Raw genomic sequence first — 18,813 nt, 5'->3', positions numbered from 1 at the left:
GTCTGGGGGTGGAGAGAGCTCGGAAAGGACGCATAAGGGGCTTCCTATGTCTGGACCGAAGAATGGACTGGGGGCCTGGATTCCAAACTCTCGAGTCCTGGGGAAGGAGTGGACTTGGGGCCCGGATTCCTGAGTCTGAGGGAGAAGGGGAATGGGTGCTTGAGCTCTTAGGTCTGAGGGAAGAAAGGGCTGGGAGCCGGAATTTCTAGGTCCATTACTTGGAAGGGGACTGAGGCTTTGGTTTTCTGACTCCATTCCTGGAGAGGTGGTAGCTGAGGACCTGGCTGTCCGGACTCCTGGGTCCATGAAAAGTCACTACAGCCAAGGGAACTGATGACAGCTCGACAGAGTTGGGAAGGTGGGGCGGGACATCGACGGCCCCCGCCCCCCAAGATTTCTCCCCTCCCGGCAACCCGAGTGCCCCTCCCCGGCAGGCGCCGGGCTCGCCCGCCCCTCCAGCTGGAATGGTTCCGCCTCGGCCGCGCCTCCACCGCTCCATCCCGCCCCTCCCGCCGCCACCGGAAACAGGCTCAGCCCAAACAATGGCCTGGAACACCCCGCTCTCGGTTCCAGCCGGAAGCCCGTCCAGCGCCCCACAAAAGCGGCGCGACGAGGCTACGGCGGGACCCAACGCCTCTGGGCGGCACGCACCAGGAAGAAACGTTCGCGGCGGAACGTTCAGGAGAAAACGCTCTAGCAGCTCCCATCCGACCCCGCCCCTCCACGACCTACCATAGACGCCGTCCTCCATGGCGGCTAGGAAGGCCCGCGGGGAGTCCGGGGCGGTCCCGCCAGTCGGGCCTGGATCCGCGTTGGCCCGCGGGCTCTGGTGAGCCCGCTCAAACGCCCCGGGAGCCACCGCCGCCTCCTCAGCGCCAGTCCTCAGCGCTGAAAAGACCCTCCCTTCGTCTTCCAACCGCCCCTTCAGTAGGGACCGCCCCTCTTTTTGACACCGTCCAATCCACAGTGGGCGCTTTCGTCCTCCCCGCCCTCGACACCAAAGGATCGTCCTCCAGGGCCAAGAGTCGCACAAAAAGCTGATATAGGTATGTCTGGCCGGAGGTAGACGGCCCGCGGGACCAATCGGAGTGCAGGCAGGGCAGCAGGCCCCGCCTCTGAAACAACAGATGGCCCTTGACAGGCTTGCTCTCCAATGAGAAGCCTCGGAAAAGTGTTGCGTGGAGGCGGAGCTATGTGGAGCAGACATGACGGCGCCTGCTCAAAGGCCTTGGACACTGGGAGACTAGGTCAACCGAACCCCGCCTCCAGCGGTGCGTTGCTAGGGGGAGGTACTTTGTTAGTCTTGTTGCCAGGGGGCGGGGCTACAACTGTGGCTTGTTTTTGAAAGCCACACCTCCTAGCAGCCCATGCTGGCTTCTGACCGCAGAGGTTGCCATGCAACGGGGAGCAGCTTTGAGCCTCTTTTGCATTTCTTCTCCGGGTACTTTCCTCTCCTCTCAGTCCCTTCTAATCTTCAAACTCCTTACCATCATCTATGCCCTCCCCATTCCCCTTAGCCTCTTCAGAGTCATGGAGTGGTGAAACGAAAGATTTATTCTTTTTTTTTTTTGAAGTGGAGCCCTGCTCTGTCACCCAGGCAGTGGCGCGATCTCGGCTCACTGCGACCTCTGCCTCCCGGGTTCAAGAGATTCTCCTGCCTCAGCCTCCCGAGTAGCTGGGACTACAGGCACACGCCACCACTCCTGGCTAATTTTCGGTTTTTTTTTTTTAATAGAGTCGGGGTTTCACCGTGTGGGTCAGGCTGATCTTGAACTCCTGACCTTGTGATCCGCCCGCCTTGACCTCCCAAAGTGCTGGGATTACAGGTGTGAGCCACTGCGTCCGCCCAAGATTTACTTTTTCTAAATGCTATGCTATTTGGTGTCATGGAGAATGGAACATGGGAAGGTCAAATTTTGTGAAAGCATAAGCTCGGCCTTCCTTCCCTTAGCTTGTATCACCCTCCTAATACTCCTCCCTTCCACAAGTATCCTCCCCCTAAGACAACTCCCCTTTCCTCAGCATCCTCCCTCCTCTCTGATTCCTTCTCCCATCTCAGAAGGCCTTTTCTTTCTCTCTGGCTTCCCTCACTTCACCGTCCCTCTCATCCTCTCATACCCTTGCCCCTCCCCTTTTTTGGGGAGTATGGAGTTTCACTCCTGTTGCCCAGGCTGGAGTGAAGTGGCACAATCTCGGCTTACTGCAACCTCAACCCGCCAGGTTCAAGCGATTCTCCTGCCTCAGCCTCCCAAGTGTTGGGGGGAGACCTGGTAAGTGCCAAGGCAGGAGTCCGAAGCCTCAGCCTATTCCCATAGAAGTAATGAAGAAGAAAATAACTAGAGGTATAACCATAGTAGTTACTCATAGGTGATCTTAGTTCTTTTACTAATGACTCTCAGGTCGCAAAGTGTGAACCTGGGGTGACGTTGTGAAAGGAATGACCCTAAGGCAAGATGCTTTAAACGTCTGTCATACCCATGTAAAGGCTGCTGGAGGGCGCCTTGGCTATGCAGCAGCACCAGCGCTGGGAAAGTGCCCGCTGTTTAGGAAGCTGCAGAAAGAGATGTCAGAGATGTCTCCTTCCCCCGGGGAGTTAGGAGAAAACTCCACTCCTCCAAACTCTTGCGGTAGGGCTGGCAGCTGTCAGGGAGGCCCGCAGACATCCGGGGGCGTAACTGTCTCTATGTGACGCTGTGCCTCAGCGGTCATGTTCCAGGTCCACTCTCATGTTCCGCTTCTGCACCTGGTTCCTTTTTTCTCAGAAGAGATAATCGGTAAAAGTAATATAAATCAGGGCCGGGCGAGGTGGCTCACGCCTGTAATCCCAGCACTTTGGGAGGCTGAGGCGGGTGGATCACGAGGTCAAGAGATCGAGACCATCCTGGTCAACATGGTGAAACCCCGTCTCTACTAAAAATACAAAAAATTAGCTGGGCATGGTGGCGCGTGCCTGTAATCCCAGCTACTCAGGAGGCTGAGGCAGGAGAATTGCCTGAACCCAGGAGGCAGAGGTTGCAGTGAGCCGAGATCATGCCATTGCACTCCAGCCTGGGTAACAAGAGCAAAACTCCATCTCAAAAAAAAAAAAAAAGTAATATAAATCTTTATGTCTTTGTTCTTTCTTGACAGCTATGGAAAAGTGCTGACACGTTATGCTCCTTACCTCATCTCGGCTACTAGAAAGTCTTGGGCCCCCGCCTAAGACGTTGGGCCACTCTCTTTTCTCTATCTCTGTGTCTTGTGTCTTTTATTTCTAGTTTCTCCTCTCCACACCAGCAGAGAGGGGCTCAAAAGACCCTGTAGGGCTGGACCCTACACCAAGTAGCTGGGATTACAGGCGCCCACCACCATGCCTGGCTAATTTTTGTGTTTTCAGTAGAATCAGGGTTTTGCCATGTTGGCCAGGCTGATCTCAAACTCCTGAACTCAGGTGATCCACCTGCCTCAGCCTCCCAAAGTGCTGGGATTACAGGCATGAACCACCACGCCCAACCACCCTTGCCCTTCTTAAACTCCTCTCTTCTCTGAGAGTCCTTCCTCCTCTAAGGCCCCTTCCCCAGCCCCAGCCTCTGGGTCCCATTACTTGGAATAGGGCCAAGGGCCTGGGTGAAATGGGGAAGCAGGGCACCCCTGTAAAGAGGAAAGCTGTCATGGGGGCTGAAGTGGTGTCTGGGCCTTGTCCTCATTTGCTGTCCCTGGGCTGGGCAGGTGGGAACGGATTTGGGGCCAGGACCTGGTTAAGCTGTCGGATTAGACATGGAGGCTCTTAATCCCCTCACTGACCTTTACGAGTGGCCAAGGCCCTGCCCTTCTCAGTGGAAAACCAGGCTGGGCTTCCCTGCTCCCACCCTCCTTCCAAACAAAACCCCCTTCGTGCCCCTTCACTTCCAACTTAACATCGTTTCCCAACACTGCATTTCCATGGCCCCCTGCCCCCATCCCTTCCTACCCCAGACACCTGAGCTGGAAGGAAAGCCAGCTAATTAATTCCATCCGGTTATTACATGGGGATTCTGAAGGATAAAGGGAGATGGAGAAGCCGGAGCGGGCACCTGGGTTGATGCAGCACTTGTGAAGGCTGAATGCCAGTGACGGTGACTGCCCTCAGTCCAGAATACAGGCTGGGAACACGTCCTCCTCCCTGTCACTGACTGCCTCTGCAGCTGGCTCCCAGCCTGTAGAGTACTTAGGTAGATGGCAACATGGGCAGGGGGCCAGGTCCCAGGACCCATGCTCGAGAAACACATTTGCAGACACACCCACTGGGGCTCCTAATTCTTTAATCTGGGGGAGAGGTCTCCCCCTAAAACACCCACAGTGGGAAGAACCTTGGTGTCCAGAGCTACTTCCTCCTTCCCAGGTCCCCAAGCTGGGCCAGGGAAGGGACTCTGGCTGTGAGCCACAGCCCACGCCTCCCCTTGCCCTGTGATTCAGACACCTGAGTTCAGAGCCAGCCTCCCCGAGTGTCTTCCATCCCAACCTCCCCGTATGATCGAGCACTGGGGGGAGTGGGGAAATCCCCAGGACTCAAATCCCCATCCCACCCTTGGTGAGGTGAGGACTCATCCTGCTGGAAAGGCCCCTGAAGGACTTTACAGGTGGGGAAACTGACATGAAGCGGAGTCCGAAGGGACACAGTAGTTGGGGCGGCACTGGGATTTACAGCAAAGCTTCTTGGGCCCTTGAAAAGGACCTCATTCCAATTAGCTAGTGCTCCATTTTAAAGCTTGTTGTAGGGACCAGGGGAAAAAATAGATATCTGTATTTATATTATATATATACATATATATAATACACATATATGTATAAGATCTTTAAGAAGTAGACACATGGCCGAGCACGGTGGCTCACATGTGTAATCCCAGCACTTTTGGAGGCTGAGGTGGGTGGATCATCTGAGGTCGGGAGTTCAAGACCAACCTGGCCAACATGGCAAAACCCCATCTCTACTAAAAATACAAAAATTAGCCAGGCATAGTGGCTCATGTCTGCCATCCCAGCCACTTGGGAGGCTGAGGCAGGAGAATCGCTTGAAACTGGGAGGTGGGGGTTGCAGTGAGCTGAGGTCGCACCTCTGCACTCCAGCCTGGGCGACAGAGTGAGGCTCTGTCTCAAAAAAAGAAAAAAAGAAAGAAATAGACACATATCACTAGGTTCAGGGTTCCAGAGCATTCTAGACTCACCAGCCCTGGGCCTCCCCCTTCCTTTGTCCACTGATCAGCCCTGTGCCCTCCAGGGTCTGGCCTGAACCCTCACCTCCTAGGTCAGCCCAGAAATGCTGCTTCTCAAGTCCTGAGTCCGCTTCCTAGCACTGCCAAGCGTTCCACCTGGAGGTGACGAGAACTTCCAGGCTTTGGTCATGGACAACTCTGGAACCCCGGAGCCTTACTTCCTTTTGGCATTACAGAACCACAAGACGTCATCTAGAATCATTGAGATTCTCAACTCCATTGGCCAAACTGGAACCAGGAAAATCTTAGACATCCAGAATGGCCCCTGCTTCCTCGACTCTGTGATCAGTCTAGACCCACAGAATCCCGATTCCCTTTAGACATTCTAGAATGGCACTTTTAAGAAAAACAACCCACCCTGTGGATCCTTTAGAAACATTGCTTGCTCTCTTGGCTGGATGCTCTACAGCCCAAAGACGGAGTCGTCTCATGTCAAGAACTCCTAATCTGTCACTTTAGCCTTTCTGAACCCACAGACTCACCCATGTTTTGTGCATTCTAGAAACATTACTCTTTAGTTTCTGGAGCAGTTCAACTCTCCAGGTCAGAGCTGTCCTAGAATCACCAGTGCCTGCTTCTGTGGTCAACCTAGACGCACAGAATCTCAACTAATGGGCTTCCTGGAACCACAGGTCTTTGCTTGACTTGCAGTCACCATTTCTTTTTGTCTTTGGTCAACCAAGATGATCCTGAATGCCCGGGGCATTCCATGACCTTCCCTCCTAGGTGGTCTACAACCAGTGTTTTGCTGCTGGGTTGGCTGAGTTGAGAAGCAACACTCCCTGGAATCTTAGGTGAATCCAGACCTACAAACCCTTGATCTGTGATGCTGGCCAAGAACTCCCAGCTTGCTCCCCCAGAAGTGGTCTATACCACTGGTTTCTCACCCTGGTAGCAATCCAGTTCCACCCATACAGAGGAATCTAGAACCAGCAGTCTTTTCCTCTTGGGTGATCCAGAATTCTGGTGAGACTCAGGAATTAGGCTCATAAAGGGGTCTCAGGAGGGAGCACAGAAGCAGAGGAATTAAGGTCCAGAATGTCCATGGTGGGTCACCATGCATAGCAGAACCTTACCACCTAGCCATTTGCCCAGCAGGCCTGTTGGTCGAGAACACATGCCCCCATCCCAGGAGAGAACCCTATCTCTCCATCTTGCTACCTCGGGGAAGGGGGCACATACGGGGAAGGGGACATCAGTTTGCATCACGGAGGCAGGGTCAGCGTCAGGGTCGGTGTGAGAACTCGGGGGCTGGTAGCCCCATCTTCTGTCTCCTCCCCATTCCCTCCCTCGGCCTCATCGTCCTCATCTTCCTCCTGGCAGCAGCTCAGAGCAAGTTCATTCTCATAACAAAATGCAGTCAGAGAGCCGGGGAAGCTAGACTTGAGGCTGTGGGAAGCCTGCTCCGCCCGTTCATCCAGCTCCTTAGCACTGCAGACCGGCGTCCCTGGGACCTCGTAAGTGCGGTGGAAGTGTCGATAGTCAACCTCATACTGGGAGCCACGCTGGAAGAGAACTGGCTCAAAACGATGGCCCCAGAGCAGTTCACCAGGGAGGTAGGATGAGCGACACTGTGTGGTCATGGCTGTGGCCTCAACCATCCCCTCGAGAATGACCACCAGCTCGAAGTCAGCCCTGGCCAGCTCAGCGCGTCCTAGCTCATACAGAGGACTGGCCGAGTCGATCTCATGGACGATGGTGATGGGGGACACGAGGAAGATACGATCGGTGCCTCCATCAAAGCCCACGTCCACATCCTGGTGGTCCAGAGGGATGTACTCACCCTCTGGGGTCACACGAGGCTGCAGTAGGAGACAAAGAGCCAAAGAAAAGGGAGCAAGGAGCAGAGACAGGCAGAGATGGAGAGAGAGAGAAGAAGAGATGCAGAGAAAGAAGGCAAAGACCACAGGAGTGAAGGAAAGGGTGAGAACACGAAACCAGAGATGGGGCCGGCAGCCCAGAGAGCAAGGAAGTCAGAGACACAGGGGAGGGCACAGAAACCCAGCGAGAGGGAGCAAGAGACCCAGGAGGGGAGGATGGAGGTCCAGAGAAAGCATGGGATGGGACAAACCCAGAGATAAAGGGAGAGGAAAGAGACTCAGGGTTTGGGAATAGAAAATGGGAAGAGGGGCATGGCAGGGGAAGAGAAAGAGGAGAGAGGGACAGAGTGATATTGGCATAGACACAGAAATCGGCAAGACAGAGATGAAATCGAGGAGACAACGGAAAATAAGGATGACATCCAACAGAGAATTGGAGGAGAGGGAGAGAAAAATGGCTTTTAGTATGTGGCCAGAGAAAGATAAACCAGATGACAAGAAGGGGGAGTCAGGACGACCCAGGTCAAATGCTCTGCAGCCACCGTGCCTCAGGCTTATCCCTGGGCCCTCCCCTGAGCTATTCCAGCTGCCAGCCCAACGGCAACCCCCTTCCTAGCATTGTGCGTGTGGGCACGCTTTTCGGGGGTCTGGGTGTGTCGCCCCTGCCTACCAGCTGGGTCCACAACCACCTCCCAGGCCATGTCACTGCCTCACAGACTTCTGCAAGAGCAAGTGTCCCTCCTAGTCATGAATCCTGGCATCTCAAATCGTCAGGCAGGAGACAGAAGTGGGAGGTGGGCACCTATCCTCCTCTTGTAACTGTCTCCGGGAGCCCCAAGTAGAGGAATCCTAGGGGTGGCTGGGAGTTGCAGCTCCCACCACCCCCAATCCTCTCCAAGTCAAGCCTCAGCCCAGAGTTCTAAAGTCACTTTACGGCCAGGCGCAGTAGGTCACGCCTGTAATCCCAGCACTTTGGGAGGCCAAGGCGGTGGATCGCCTGAGGTCAGGAGTTCAAGATCAGCCTGGCCAATGTGACAAAACCCTATCTCTCCTAAAAACACAAAAATTAGTCAGGACTAGTGGTAGGCATCTGTAATCCCAGCTATTCTGGAGGCTGAGGCAGGAGAATAACTTGAAACCAGGAGGCGGAGATAATGCCACTGTACTCCAGCCTCGGTAACAGAGCAAAACTCCATCTCATAAAAAAATAAATAAAGTCACTTTACTTGGGCAAGGGCAGCTGCTGGCCCAGAGTTTCTTGGGAACGGAGATGTTTGAGCAATTTGACCACAATTCTAGGAACACTAAGGCCCCTTCCTCAGGGTGCAGGAGGAAGCCACTACCCCAGGGGCCAGTGGGAGGTGCAGTTTCGTTTGGTTCCCAGCGGGATCCAAACTCAGAGGGCAGGAGGCTGGTGGGACACAATGGGCTACTGAGGTGGATTCTCCCACAGATGCCGCAGGACTGCATGCCTAGAAGCCTGGAGAACTGTGCTCCACAGTGATGAGCTACACCCATCCTGGGGCCTGCCTCTCCTGGGGGCCTCAAGTCATGGGCCCCCGTCTGTGTCACAGTGTCTGGTGGGAATTGTACACCTGAGCAATAGAACGGTCACTCATCTCCCCTCTACCCCCCCGCAAAACTGCATCTCACACCACCCCATCTTTGGGCAGGTCCCTTGACTCAGAAACTTCTGGGAATTACAGCCCAGAGCCTCCACAGGCCAGGAGTGGCCCTCTCGGGTCTAGACTCCCCACAATCCCACAGGTGGCCCATCCTCAAGCCACAGGAAGCTCTGCATGCCGCAAGTCCAGGCCTCCAGGAAGAGCTAGTCACAGACCTCTCTCTTGGGTTTACCTCCCCAGCTGCTCAGCAACCCCTCCGCAGTCCACAGGCCCCTGCCCCAGAGGCTGCTGGGAGCTGTAGTTCACACCCCCTCCAGGACCACACACCCCTAGCCCCCGGGCCTACATCTCTCACAATCCCCGAGGGCTCGCGGAGGGCCACGCCCCGCCTCCCCTCCGCACCTGCAGCAGCTGGGCCCGCACGTGGGCCTCCACCAGGTGGCTGCGGCGCAGGTTGCCGACGCGCCACATGAGGCAGAGGCGGTGGTCGCGCAGCGCCACGACGGCGTTCTCGCTGAAGACCAGCGTCTCGTTGCGCTTCTTGGGTTTGGCCATCTTGGCCATGACGGCGCCCACGACGAAGGCGTCGAGCACGCAGCCGGCGATGCACTGCAGCACCACGGCGGCCACGGCGGCCGGGCACTCCTCGGTGACGCTGCGCACGCCGTAGCCGATGGACGTCTGCGTCTCCAGCGCGAAGAGGAAGGCGGCCAGGAAGCTGGCCACGTGCGAGAAGCAGGGCGCGGGCGGTGGCGGGGCGGCCAGGTCGCCGTGCAGCGAGGCAATGAGCCAGAAGGCCAGGCCAAAGAGCAGCCAGGAGGCGAGGAAGGAGCAGGAGAACAGCAGGCACATCCAGCGCCAGCGCACGTCCACGCACGTGGTGAACAGGTCGCTCAGGTAGCGCGCGCCCTGGCCGCCCAGGTTCACGAAGCGCACGTTGCAGTGCCCGTCCTTCTTGACGAAGCGACCGCGGCGCCGGCCCACCGGTGACTGCACCGGCGCTGGCGCCCACCCGTTGCGGCACAGCCCTGGTCCGGCCTCCTCTTCATCGCCAGCCCGGCTGTCCCCAGAATCCAGGACGCCGCTAAGGCGGCGTAGGGCCCTGGCCAGGCCCATTGGGCGGAGGGACCCCCTCCACTTGGCCTACTGGGGGGCGGGTGCCCCCAACCTGCTGGAACAAGAAACCGGCAGAACCGTCAGGGGCTCCAGGAATGGGTGAGCTCATCGGCCAGGCATGCTCTCCAGTGGGGCTTAGTGTCCTCATCCGTCAAATGGGTGCAACTATACTCACTTTTCTTTTTCTTTTTGGAGATGGAGTCTTGCTCTGTCAGCCAGGCTGGAGTGCAATGGTGCAATCTCGGCTCACTGCAACCTCCACCTCCCGGGTTCAAGCGATTCTCCTGCCTCAGCCTCCTGAGTAGCTGGGGCCACAGGCACACGCCACCACACCCAGCTAATTTTTCTATTTTTAGTAGAGATGGGATTTCACCATGTTGCCCAGGCTGGTCTCGAATTCCTGATGTCAGGCGGTCCACCCACCTTGGCCTCCTAAAGTGCTAGGATTACAGGCCTGAGCCAACGGTATATATATATATATTTTTTAAATGAGACAGTCTCACTCTGTTGCCCAGGCTGGAGTGCTATGGTGCAATCTCGGCTCCCTGCAACCTTCACCTCCCGGGTTTAAGTGATTCTCCTGCCTCAGCCTCCCAAGTAGCTGGGACTATAGGCGCGTACCATCACACCCAGCTAATTTTTTGTATTTTTAGTAGAGACAGGTTTTACCATGTTAGCCAGGATGGTCTCAATCTCCTCCTCATGATCTGCCCGCCTCAGCCTTCCAAAGTGCTGGGATCACAAGTGTGAGCCACCGCACCCGGCTGCCACCTTCTTTTTAAGAATGTTTTATTAATTTAATTTTTGTTTTATAGAGACAGGGACCTGGCTGTATTTCCCAAGCTGGTCTCAAACTCCTGGCCTTAAGCGATCTTCTCTCCTCAGCCTCCAGAAGTGTTGGGATTACAGGCGTGAGCCATCTTACCCGGCCCATACTCACTTCCAGGTTGGAAGATGCAGAATAAGCAGCAATAATACTGTTAGTGGATACTTGTACAGCAGTGAAAATACTAGAACATTATGGCAGGTGCCACAGTAATTACAGCACGCATTTATACAGTGCTAAATTTATGTACTGAATTTATCATGTGTCCTATCAATTACGCTGTTTATACAGTTTGGAGGGTTTTTTTTTTTTGTGATGGAGTCTAGCTCTGTTGCCCAGGCTGGTATGCAGTGGTGCAATCTTGGCTCACTGTAACCTCTGCCTCCCGGGTTCAAGCTATTCTCCTGTCTCAGCCTCCTGTGAAGCTGGGATTACAGGCATGCCCCACCACGCCTGGCTAATTTTTGCATTTTTAGTAGACATGGGGTTTCACCATGTTGGCCAGGCTGGTCTCAAACTCCCGACCTCTGGTGATCCGCCGCCTCAGCCTCCCAAAGTGCTGGGATTATAGGCGTGAGCCACCTCGCTCAGCCAGTTTGGAGGCTGTTGTAAGCACTTTACATGATTTTACATATTAGAGCCTCAGAGCAGGCCTATGAGGCAGACATCATTACCCCATTTTATAGATGAGGAAACTGAAGCACAGAAAGTTTAAGTAACTTCCCCAAGACCACAGCAAAGTAAAGTGGGATTTGAGTGCTAGCAGTCCAGCTCCAGAGGCCATGCTCGTAACTGTAAGGTGTAGCTGCTTCTTGACACAGAGAGATGCCTCAGTGCTCTGAGGTCAGCTGTGGTTCAAGAACAGGCTCACAAAGTAACAAAAGGAAAAACTTACATCAACGGAACTGAATCTGTAGGGGGAGGCCCGCAAGTGCCATGGCAAGGATCTGAAGCCTGTTCCCATGTAAGTACTGATTTAGAAAATTAGAAATGTAGGCACATAGTTATTCCTTTATATAATCATATATAATCTTATAGTTACTCATAAAGATACATACCCACTATAACCTTTAATTGTACTAATGACTCAGGTTATGAAGCATGGAACTGAGGTGACATTGTGAACAAGGTGACCCTAAGGCAAGATGCCCTAAGCCTCTGTCACGCCCGCATAAGGGCTGCTGGAGGGGAGGGCGCCTCGGCTGTGTGGCATCACCAGCTAGGGAAGGAGACGTCCAAAATGACAGACATGTCCTTCCCGGGGAAGTTAGGAGAAAACTCCGCTTCTCCAAGCTCTTGTGGCAAGGCCTGATGGCTCAGGGAGACCCGCAGACATCCGGGAGCTTAACTGTCTCCATGTGATGCTGTGCTTCGGTGCTCACGTTCCAGGTCTGCTCTCACGCTCCCCTTCTGCACCTGGTTTATCTTTTTCTTAAAAGCTAAGAATTAATAATGGTAACGTAATCTTAGTGTCCTTGATATTTGTGACAAATATATGAAGAGCTGTGACGCATTAGCTTTTTTCCTCGCCTCGGCTACTTGAAAGTCCTGGGCCCCTTATCTTCAAGACACGTGATTCGTGATTTACCTGACCCTACCACCGACCACCATTACCTCACCCTACCTTACCTGCCCCCTGCTTTGTACTCAATAAAAGTCAGAGCGTCTGGGCACTCGGGGCCACTGCAGGTCTCCGTGCTTTGGCTGGCAGTGGACTCCCGAGCCCACACTCTCTTCTCTATCTCTGTGTCTGCAGTCTCTTGTCTCCACACCAACAGGGAGGGGCTCACAGAACCCTATAAGGCTGGACGCTATAAATCAGAACTAAAAAACTTTTATTTTTTGAGATGGACTCTCAGTCTGTCACCCAGAATGGAGTGCAGTGGTGCACTCTCGGCTCACTGTGATCTCTGTCTCCTGGGTTCGAGGGGTTCTCCTGCCTCAGCCTCCCAAGTAGCTAGGATTACAGGTGTGCGCCACCACACCTGGCTAATTTTGGTATTTTTAGTAGAGATGGGGTTTTGCCATGTTGGCCAGACTGGTCTTGAACTCCTGACCTCAAGTGATCTTCCCACCTTGGGCTCCTAAAGTATTGGGATTACAGGCATGAGCCACTACACCCGGCCAGAACCAAAAAACCTTTGTGCTCCCAAAGAGACTATCAATAAAGTGAAGAAAGGCCAGGTGAGGTGGCACACACCTGCTTCCCAGTGCTTTGGGAGGCCAAGGCGGAAGGATCACTCGAGCCCAGGAGTTTATGACCAGCCTGGGAAACATAGCACAGGTCTTTAAAAAATAAAACATTAGCAGGAGGCTGAGGCAGGAGAATTGCCTGAACCCAGGAGGCAGAGGTTGCGGTGAGCCGAGATTGTGCCATTGCACTCCAGCCTGGGTAACGAGTGAAACTCCATCTCAAGTGAATGAATGAATGAATAAACAAACAAACAAACATTAGCCAGGTGTAGTGTTGCAAACCTGTAGTCCTAGTTACTTGGAAGCCTGAGGTGGGAGGATCACTGAAGCCCAGGAGTCTGAATTAAGACTGCACCACTGTACTCCAGCCTGGGTGAAAGAGCAAAACCTTGTCTCACAAATTCTTTTTACAAAAGGGAAAAAGACAACCCCCCAATGGGAGAAGATATTGTAGGTGCAAATCATATACTTGATGAGGAACTTGTATCTAGACAGACCTTGCAACTCAATAATGAAAAGATAAATAATGCTTTTTTTTCTGAGATAAGAGTCTCGCTCTGTCACCAGGCTGGAGAGCAGTGGTGCAATCTCGGCTCACTGCAACCTCCACCTCCTGGGTTCAAGAGATTCTGCTGCCTTAGCCTCCAGAGTAGCTGGAATTATAGACTCGCACCACCATGCGCAGCTAATTTTTCTAAGTAGAGACAGGGTTTCACCATGTTAGCCAGGCTGGTCCTGGCCTCAAGTGATCTACCCACCCTAACCTCCCAAAGTGCTGGGATTACAGGTGTCAGCCGCTGTGTCCAGCTCAAATAACCCAATTTAAAAGTGGGCAAAGGGGACCAGGCACAGCAGCTCATGCCTATAATGCTAACAGTTTGGGAGCCCAAGGCAGCTGGAACACTTGAGCTCAGGAGTTCGAGACCAGCCTGGCCAACATGGTGAAATCCTGCCTCTTACTAAAAATCCAAAATCAGCTTGGCCTACTGGTGCGTGTCTATAGTTCCAGCTACTCTGGAGGCCAAGGCACAAAAAAACCAAGAGAAGGATGTACAGACGTTTCTCCTAAGAAGATATACAAATGGCTCATAAACATATGAAAAGATGCTCCACGTCATTAGCCACCAGAGAAATGCAAATCAGAACCACAAGGGAATACCACTTTGCACCCACTTAGAATGGCTATAATAGGCCGGGTGTGGTGGCTCACACCTGTAATCCCAGCACTTTGGGAGGCCGAGGTGGGCGGATTCCTAGGTCAGGAGTTCGAGACCAGTCTGGCCAACATGGTGAAACCCCATCTCTACTAAAAATACAGAAAATTAGCTGGGCATGGTGGCATGTGCCTGTGATCCCAGCTACTCAGGAGGCTGAGGCAAGAGAATCGCTTGAACTCAGGAGGCGGAGGTTGCAGTGAGCCGAGATCGCGCCATTGCACTCCAGCCTGGGCAACAGAGCAAGACTCTGTCTCAAGAAACAAACAAAGGCTATAATAATAATAATAATAAAAGTGTTGGCAAGAAGGTGGAAAACTTGGCACCCTCTTACACTGCTGGGGGGAATGGAAAATTCCAGCTGCTGTAGGAATCAGTCTGGCAGGTACTTAAACGGTTAAACATAGAATTACCACATCACCCAGCAATTGCATTCCTATTTATGTACCCAAGAGAAATGAAAACAGATGCAAAAACTTGTACACAAATGTTCACAGCAGCATTACTCACAACAGCCAAAAGGTGGAAACCCAAACATCAACCAACTAATGAATACATGAAATGTGATCCATTCATCCAAATATAGTACTTGACAATAAAGAGAAATGAAGTATTGATACATGCAACAACGTGAATAAACCCTGAAAATATTACGCTGGGGGATGCAGTGGCTCACCCGTAATCCCAGCACTTTGGGAGGCCCAGGTGGGCGGACCACCAGAGGTCAGGAGTTCGAGACTAGCCTGGCCCATGCGGTGAAACCCTGTCTCTACTAAAAATATGAAAAGTAGCTGGGTGTGGTAACCCGCACCTATAATCCCAGGAGGTGGAGGTTGCGGTGAGCTGAGACCGCACCAGTGCACTCCAGCCTGGGCGACAAAGCAAGACTCCATCTCAAAAAAAAAAACAAAACAAAGAAATTAATTGTGATGGCTGCACAATTGTGTACACACTAAATGCCACTGCACTGTACACTGTAATGAGTGCATCACATGTGGACAGACTCCGATGAAGCTACTGTAAAATAAATAAATGAGATGGGCTTATGCCTGGCCCTCTGGTCTCTGGCAAGTCTTTCTGAGTGAGCAGGAAGGGCCTTCTTGTCATGTGGACCCGGAGCCCAGTCCTGGCTTAGTTGCTCACACCTATGTGCCCTGGGATCTCTGGCTTCCTTTTCCAGAGACTCAATTTGGTCAGTCACCTACTAGGTGTGACTGAGGACGGGTACATCCTTTCCTGAGCCCCAGCTCTCTCATCTGTGAAATGCCAGGAGGCCTGAGGGCGGGGAATGGTGGCTCACACCTGCAATCCCAGCACTTTGGGAGGCCAAGGTGGGAGGATAATTTGAACCGGGGAGTTTGAGACCAGCTTGGGCAACCTAGCGAGACCCTACCTTAAAACAAAGATTATCCAGTCACAGTAACACAACTACTCTGGAGGCTGAGGTGAGAGGATCACTTGAGCCCAGGAGTTCAAGGCTGCAGTGAGCTATGATTGCACCACTGCATTGCAGCCTGGGCAACAGGGCAAGATCCTGTCCCTTTAAAAAAAAAGAGGCAGGCGCAGTGGCTCACACCTGTAATCCTAGCACTTGGGGAGTCCAACTCGGGAACTCAGGAGGATTGCATGAGACCAGGGGTTTGAGACCAGCCTGACAAGATGGTGAAACCCTCTCTCTAAAAAATAAATAATCCAAATAGGCCGGGCGCGGTGGCTCACACCTGTAATCCCAGCACTTTGGGAGGCCGAGGTGGGCGTATCACAAGGTCAAGAGATCAAGACCATCCTGGCCAACATGGTGAAACCCCATCTCTACTAAAAATACAAAAATTAGCTGGGCATGGTGGCATGCACCTGTAGTCCCAGCTGCTCAGGAGGCTGAGGCAGGAGAATTGCTTGAACCTGGGAGGCGGAGGTTGCTGTAAGCCGTGATCGCGCCACTGCACTCCAGCCTGGCACTTGGCAATGAAGCAAGACTATGTCTCAAAATAATATTAATAGCTGGGTGCGGTGGCTCACACCTGTAATCCCTGCACTTTGGGAGGCTGAGGCGGGTGGATAATGAGGTCAGGAGTTTGAGACCAGCCTGGCCAAGATGGTGAAACCCTGTCTCTACTAAAAATACAAAAATGAGCCGGGCATGGTGGCGCATGCCTGTAATCCCAGCTACTCAGGAGGCTGAGACAGGAAAATGGCTTGAACCCAGGAGGCAGAGGTTGTCGCAGTGAGCCGAAATCATGCCATTGCACTCCAGCCTGGGCAACACAGCGAGACTCCGTCTCAAAAAAAAATTATAAAGGAAGAAATGGAGGGAGTCCCAGCAGCCTGTCAGGCTGGAGGAAAGGAAAGGGCAGGATGTGGACCCGCACACCTCATTGGCTTGAGGGTTAACTAAGGTTAACCAACACTTGGCCCTGTGGTGAGGGGACTTCCCAGGAACTGGCTGGATTAGGACAAACCATACTGGGGCTACAGAATTTGCATACCAATTTCACCAACATTCACCAAGCGCCTATGTACCACGTGTCCATATCCGTTGTGCCAGGACCTGGGGATCCTCATGGGGTTGTTGGCAGGGCCTGGCACACTCCATTTGGGAAGACCATGAGACGATGCCACGTTTGGCACCAACTGGGTCTTCCCAAGCTGTGCACCTCCTGCCTGCAACCGCCTGGGCAGCCTTGCCATTCGGGGGTTTGTTAGGTCCACTTCAAAGAGGGAAAGCTGAGGCTGAGGTAAGAGGGGACCAAGCCTGGCTGTGCCCAGAGCCCAAAATGTACCCCATCCTCGGCTCTGTCTCAGCCTCGCCAGCCCTGCATGTTAGAGAACGTTCTCCCAAAAAGGGGAAGTAGGCTCTGTGCCCGGGGGGCAGTCTGGAGGTCAGCATTCAGGACCTAGCGTCTACACATGCAGCCCCACCTGGCCTGGGGATCCCCACTCTGCGCTGGTTCCACCTTCAGGAACCCCCTCCCCCACGGGCTGGGGGAGGCAAGCGGACACTGACGCTGACCTGTGCTCCCGTCCCCCAGCCTGGGCCTCACACCCCCACTTGTCCATCTCTCACCAAAGCCCTTTGATGAAGGGACCTGGCTATTCACAGAAAAGCCAACTGAGGCTCAGGTCAGTCCCTTGTCGCAGGCCCCTCAGCTAGTGGGGAGAGGGGCGGCAAAACCCAGCCTCCCACCCAGGCCTCCCGGGAGCCGCAGCCCGAGTGCCAAACCACAGTCTTCCTGAACGCACTCTGGCTTCACACACACCCAGTACATCCGGGGCCTCGAGATGAGCCCCCACTGGGCCCCTCAGACCCCATGCTCACCTTGACTGCTCAGGATGCCGGGAGGTGAAGATCATTACTCCTTGCACAGTCAGGAAAGGGGCTCTGGGAACGCCATGAGCTGGCCAGGGCCCCACCCCCAGTACCAGGGGGAATGCTAGTTGGGTCCTCAGCCTTTCTTTCCTTTCCAGAACTCTGGCCCTGAAATCCTCCAGTCCCACTTCAGCCCTGTGAGGCAGACCTGTGTCTACCTCCCAAAGCTGACGGGACTTTCACCAGGAGGCTGTCTGCGGCCAACATGGTCCAGCTCCCAGGCTGGCTGCTACTAGGGCTCAGGGCAGCCCCTTCCCGGCAAAATCAGGGCAGAAGGGAAAGGGATCCTCCACCTGACCTTCGAGAGCAGCTTAATGTTTCCATATAAAGGAGACACAGGGCTTAAGGTGCTTCAACTTCGTGTCAAAGTCACTGTCTAATCTGAGGCCAAGAAGCCCCGCCCCAGGCCCCACCCCCACCCCACCCCCACAAATCAACATATTCTCACTCTTCCCAAACCAGGGTGTTCCCATTCACTCCCCACCTACCAGTGGAGGCTGGAAGGCAGGTTGGAAAGCAGAGACTGCAGAAAGACAAGGAGGTGCAGAGACAGGGAGGAAGAGGGGTGCTGAGGGGGTATCCCGAGAAAAATACAGGGACCCTGAGAGAGGGTGTGACAGAGACCTGGGGGGGGGACAGAGACCCAGAGTGAAGGGGACAGAGACCCAGAGAGAGAGGGGGACACAGACCCAGAGAGAGGGGAACAGAAACCCAGACAAAGAGTGGGACAGAGACCCAGAGAGAGAGGGGGACAGAGACCCAGAGAGGGGGGAACAGAGACCTGGGGGGGGAAAGAGACCCAGAGAGAGAGGGGGACAGAGACCCAGGAAGACAGGGACAGAGACCTAGATAAAGAGGGGGACAGAGACCCAGAGGGAAGGGGACAGAGACCTTGAGAGGACAGAGGACAGAGACCCAGAGACGGGGGACAGAGGAGAGGTAGACAGGGCAATTGGGGAAAAGTGAAAAGAGAAAAAAATGTTTTAAGAAATGATGACATGGGGAGATGAAACTGAAGGCAGAGAGGGAGAGAGACAGAGACAGCAGAGAGACAAAGAGAAAGAAGCAGAGGATGGGAACCAATGAGAAAATGCAGAAAAAGGCGGTGGGGTGGGAGGTGGAGGCACTGGACCTGGGGGCTCAATTCTCCCGGCGCTGAGCCTGTTGCTGATGGGCAGACAGGGCCTCCCTGAGGGGGCCACGCTCAGGACAAGGATGCTGGAGCAGGGGTGGATGGGGGAATGCAGCAGAGCAGGAGGGGCTGGCTTGGCGGGGCCTTGCGTGAAGGCACGTACCTGGTGGGGTGGCCCACCCCCATGCTCTCCGCTGGGGGCAGCCTCTGTGGGTGCCGAGGGGCTGTGGTCTGTCCTTGGCCCCAGGGGCCGTGAGCCCGCAGCCGACCTCGGAGTCCACAGATGATC

The 18,813-nt window shown here is 54.1% G+C and overlaps 3 protein-coding genes across 11 annotated transcripts in view; 1 reads left to right on the top strand and 2 right to left on the bottom strand.

The window, feature by feature from the left end:
* Nucleotides 1–896, bottom strand: part of CYTH2 (cytohesin 2) — a 10,217-nt gene extending 9,321 nt beyond the window's left edge. The window contains exon 1 of one of the 2 annotated variants that reach the window (XM_002762326.6): nucleotides 733–896. In XM_002762326.6, the coding sequence (XP_002762372.3) occupies nucleotides 733–751 (19 nt within the window). In that variant the 5' untranslated portion in view covers nucleotides 752–896. Of the gene's footprint in view, nucleotides 1–218; nucleotides 503–732 lie in introns of those variants that run through there. The other variant, XM_078359339.1, reaches the window with a different exon arrangement.
* Nucleotides 334–6,204, top strand: LOC128930433 (uncharacterized). 3 transcript variants are annotated; one of them, XR_008478470.2, is made up of 2 exons: nucleotides 334–1,271; nucleotides 3,130–6,204. XR_008478470.2 is itself a non-coding variant. In XM_078359343.1 (2 exons), exon 1 carries the CDS (start codon nucleotides 334–336, stop codon nucleotides 1,039–1,041), a length of 708 nt encoding a protein of 235 aa, XP_078215469.1. In that variant the 3' UTR covers nucleotides 1,042–1,046; nucleotides 3,130–6,204. The 3 variants fall into 3 exon arrangements, 1 of the variants encoding a protein (XP_078215469.1); XR_013530822.1 differs by having other exon boundaries at nucleotides 334–2,270; XM_078359343.1 differs by having other exon boundaries at nucleotides 334–1,046.
* On the bottom strand, nucleotides 6,154–18,813 carry KCNJ14 (potassium inwardly rectifying channel subfamily J member 14). Of its 6 annotated transcripts, none has more exons than XM_078359342.1 (3): nucleotides 9,968–18,813; nucleotides 9,079–9,847; nucleotides 6,154–7,033 (listed from the first exon to the last, which is right to left on the bottom strand). In XM_078359342.1, the coding sequence occupies exons 2-3, from the start codon at nucleotides 9,790–9,792 to the stop codon at nucleotides 6,437–6,439; spliced, it is 1,311 nt and encodes a 436-aa protein (XP_078215468.1). In that variant the 5' UTR covers nucleotides 9,793–9,847; nucleotides 9,968–18,813; the 3' UTR covers nucleotides 6,154–6,436. The 6 variants fall into 6 exon arrangements, with proteins under 6 accessions (XP_078215468.1, XP_054105385.1, XP_035141797.1 ...); XM_054249410.2 differs by having other exon boundaries at nucleotides 9,079–9,844; XM_035285906.3 differs by having other exon boundaries at nucleotides 17,342–18,813.

Source organism: Callithrix jacchus, chromosome 22 (assembly GCF_049354715.1).
Source record: "Callithrix jacchus isolate 240 chromosome 22, calJac240_pri, whole genome shotgun sequence".
NCBI classification, from domain to species: domain Eukaryota; kingdom Metazoa; phylum Chordata; class Mammalia; order Primates; family Cebidae; genus Callithrix; species Callithrix jacchus.
Note: the sequence above shows the minus strand (reverse complement) of the source record. Positions and strands in the feature narration are given on the sequence as shown.

Excerpts from the sequence above, each read along its gene's own strand:
- LOC128930433 (XM_078359343.1), top strand. The coding sequence starts at position 334 with ATGACAGCTCGACAGAGTTGGGAAGGTGGGGCGGGACATCGACGGCCC.
- KCNJ14 (XM_078359342.1), bottom strand. The coding sequence starts at position 9,792 with ATGGGCCTGGCCAGGGCCCTACGCCGCCTTAGCGGCGTCCTGGATTCT. Across the intron at positions 7,034-9,078 it reads TGCGGGCCCAGCTGCTGCAG|CCTCGTGTGACCCCAGAGGG; the intron begins GTGCGGAGGGGA and ends CTCCTACTGCAG.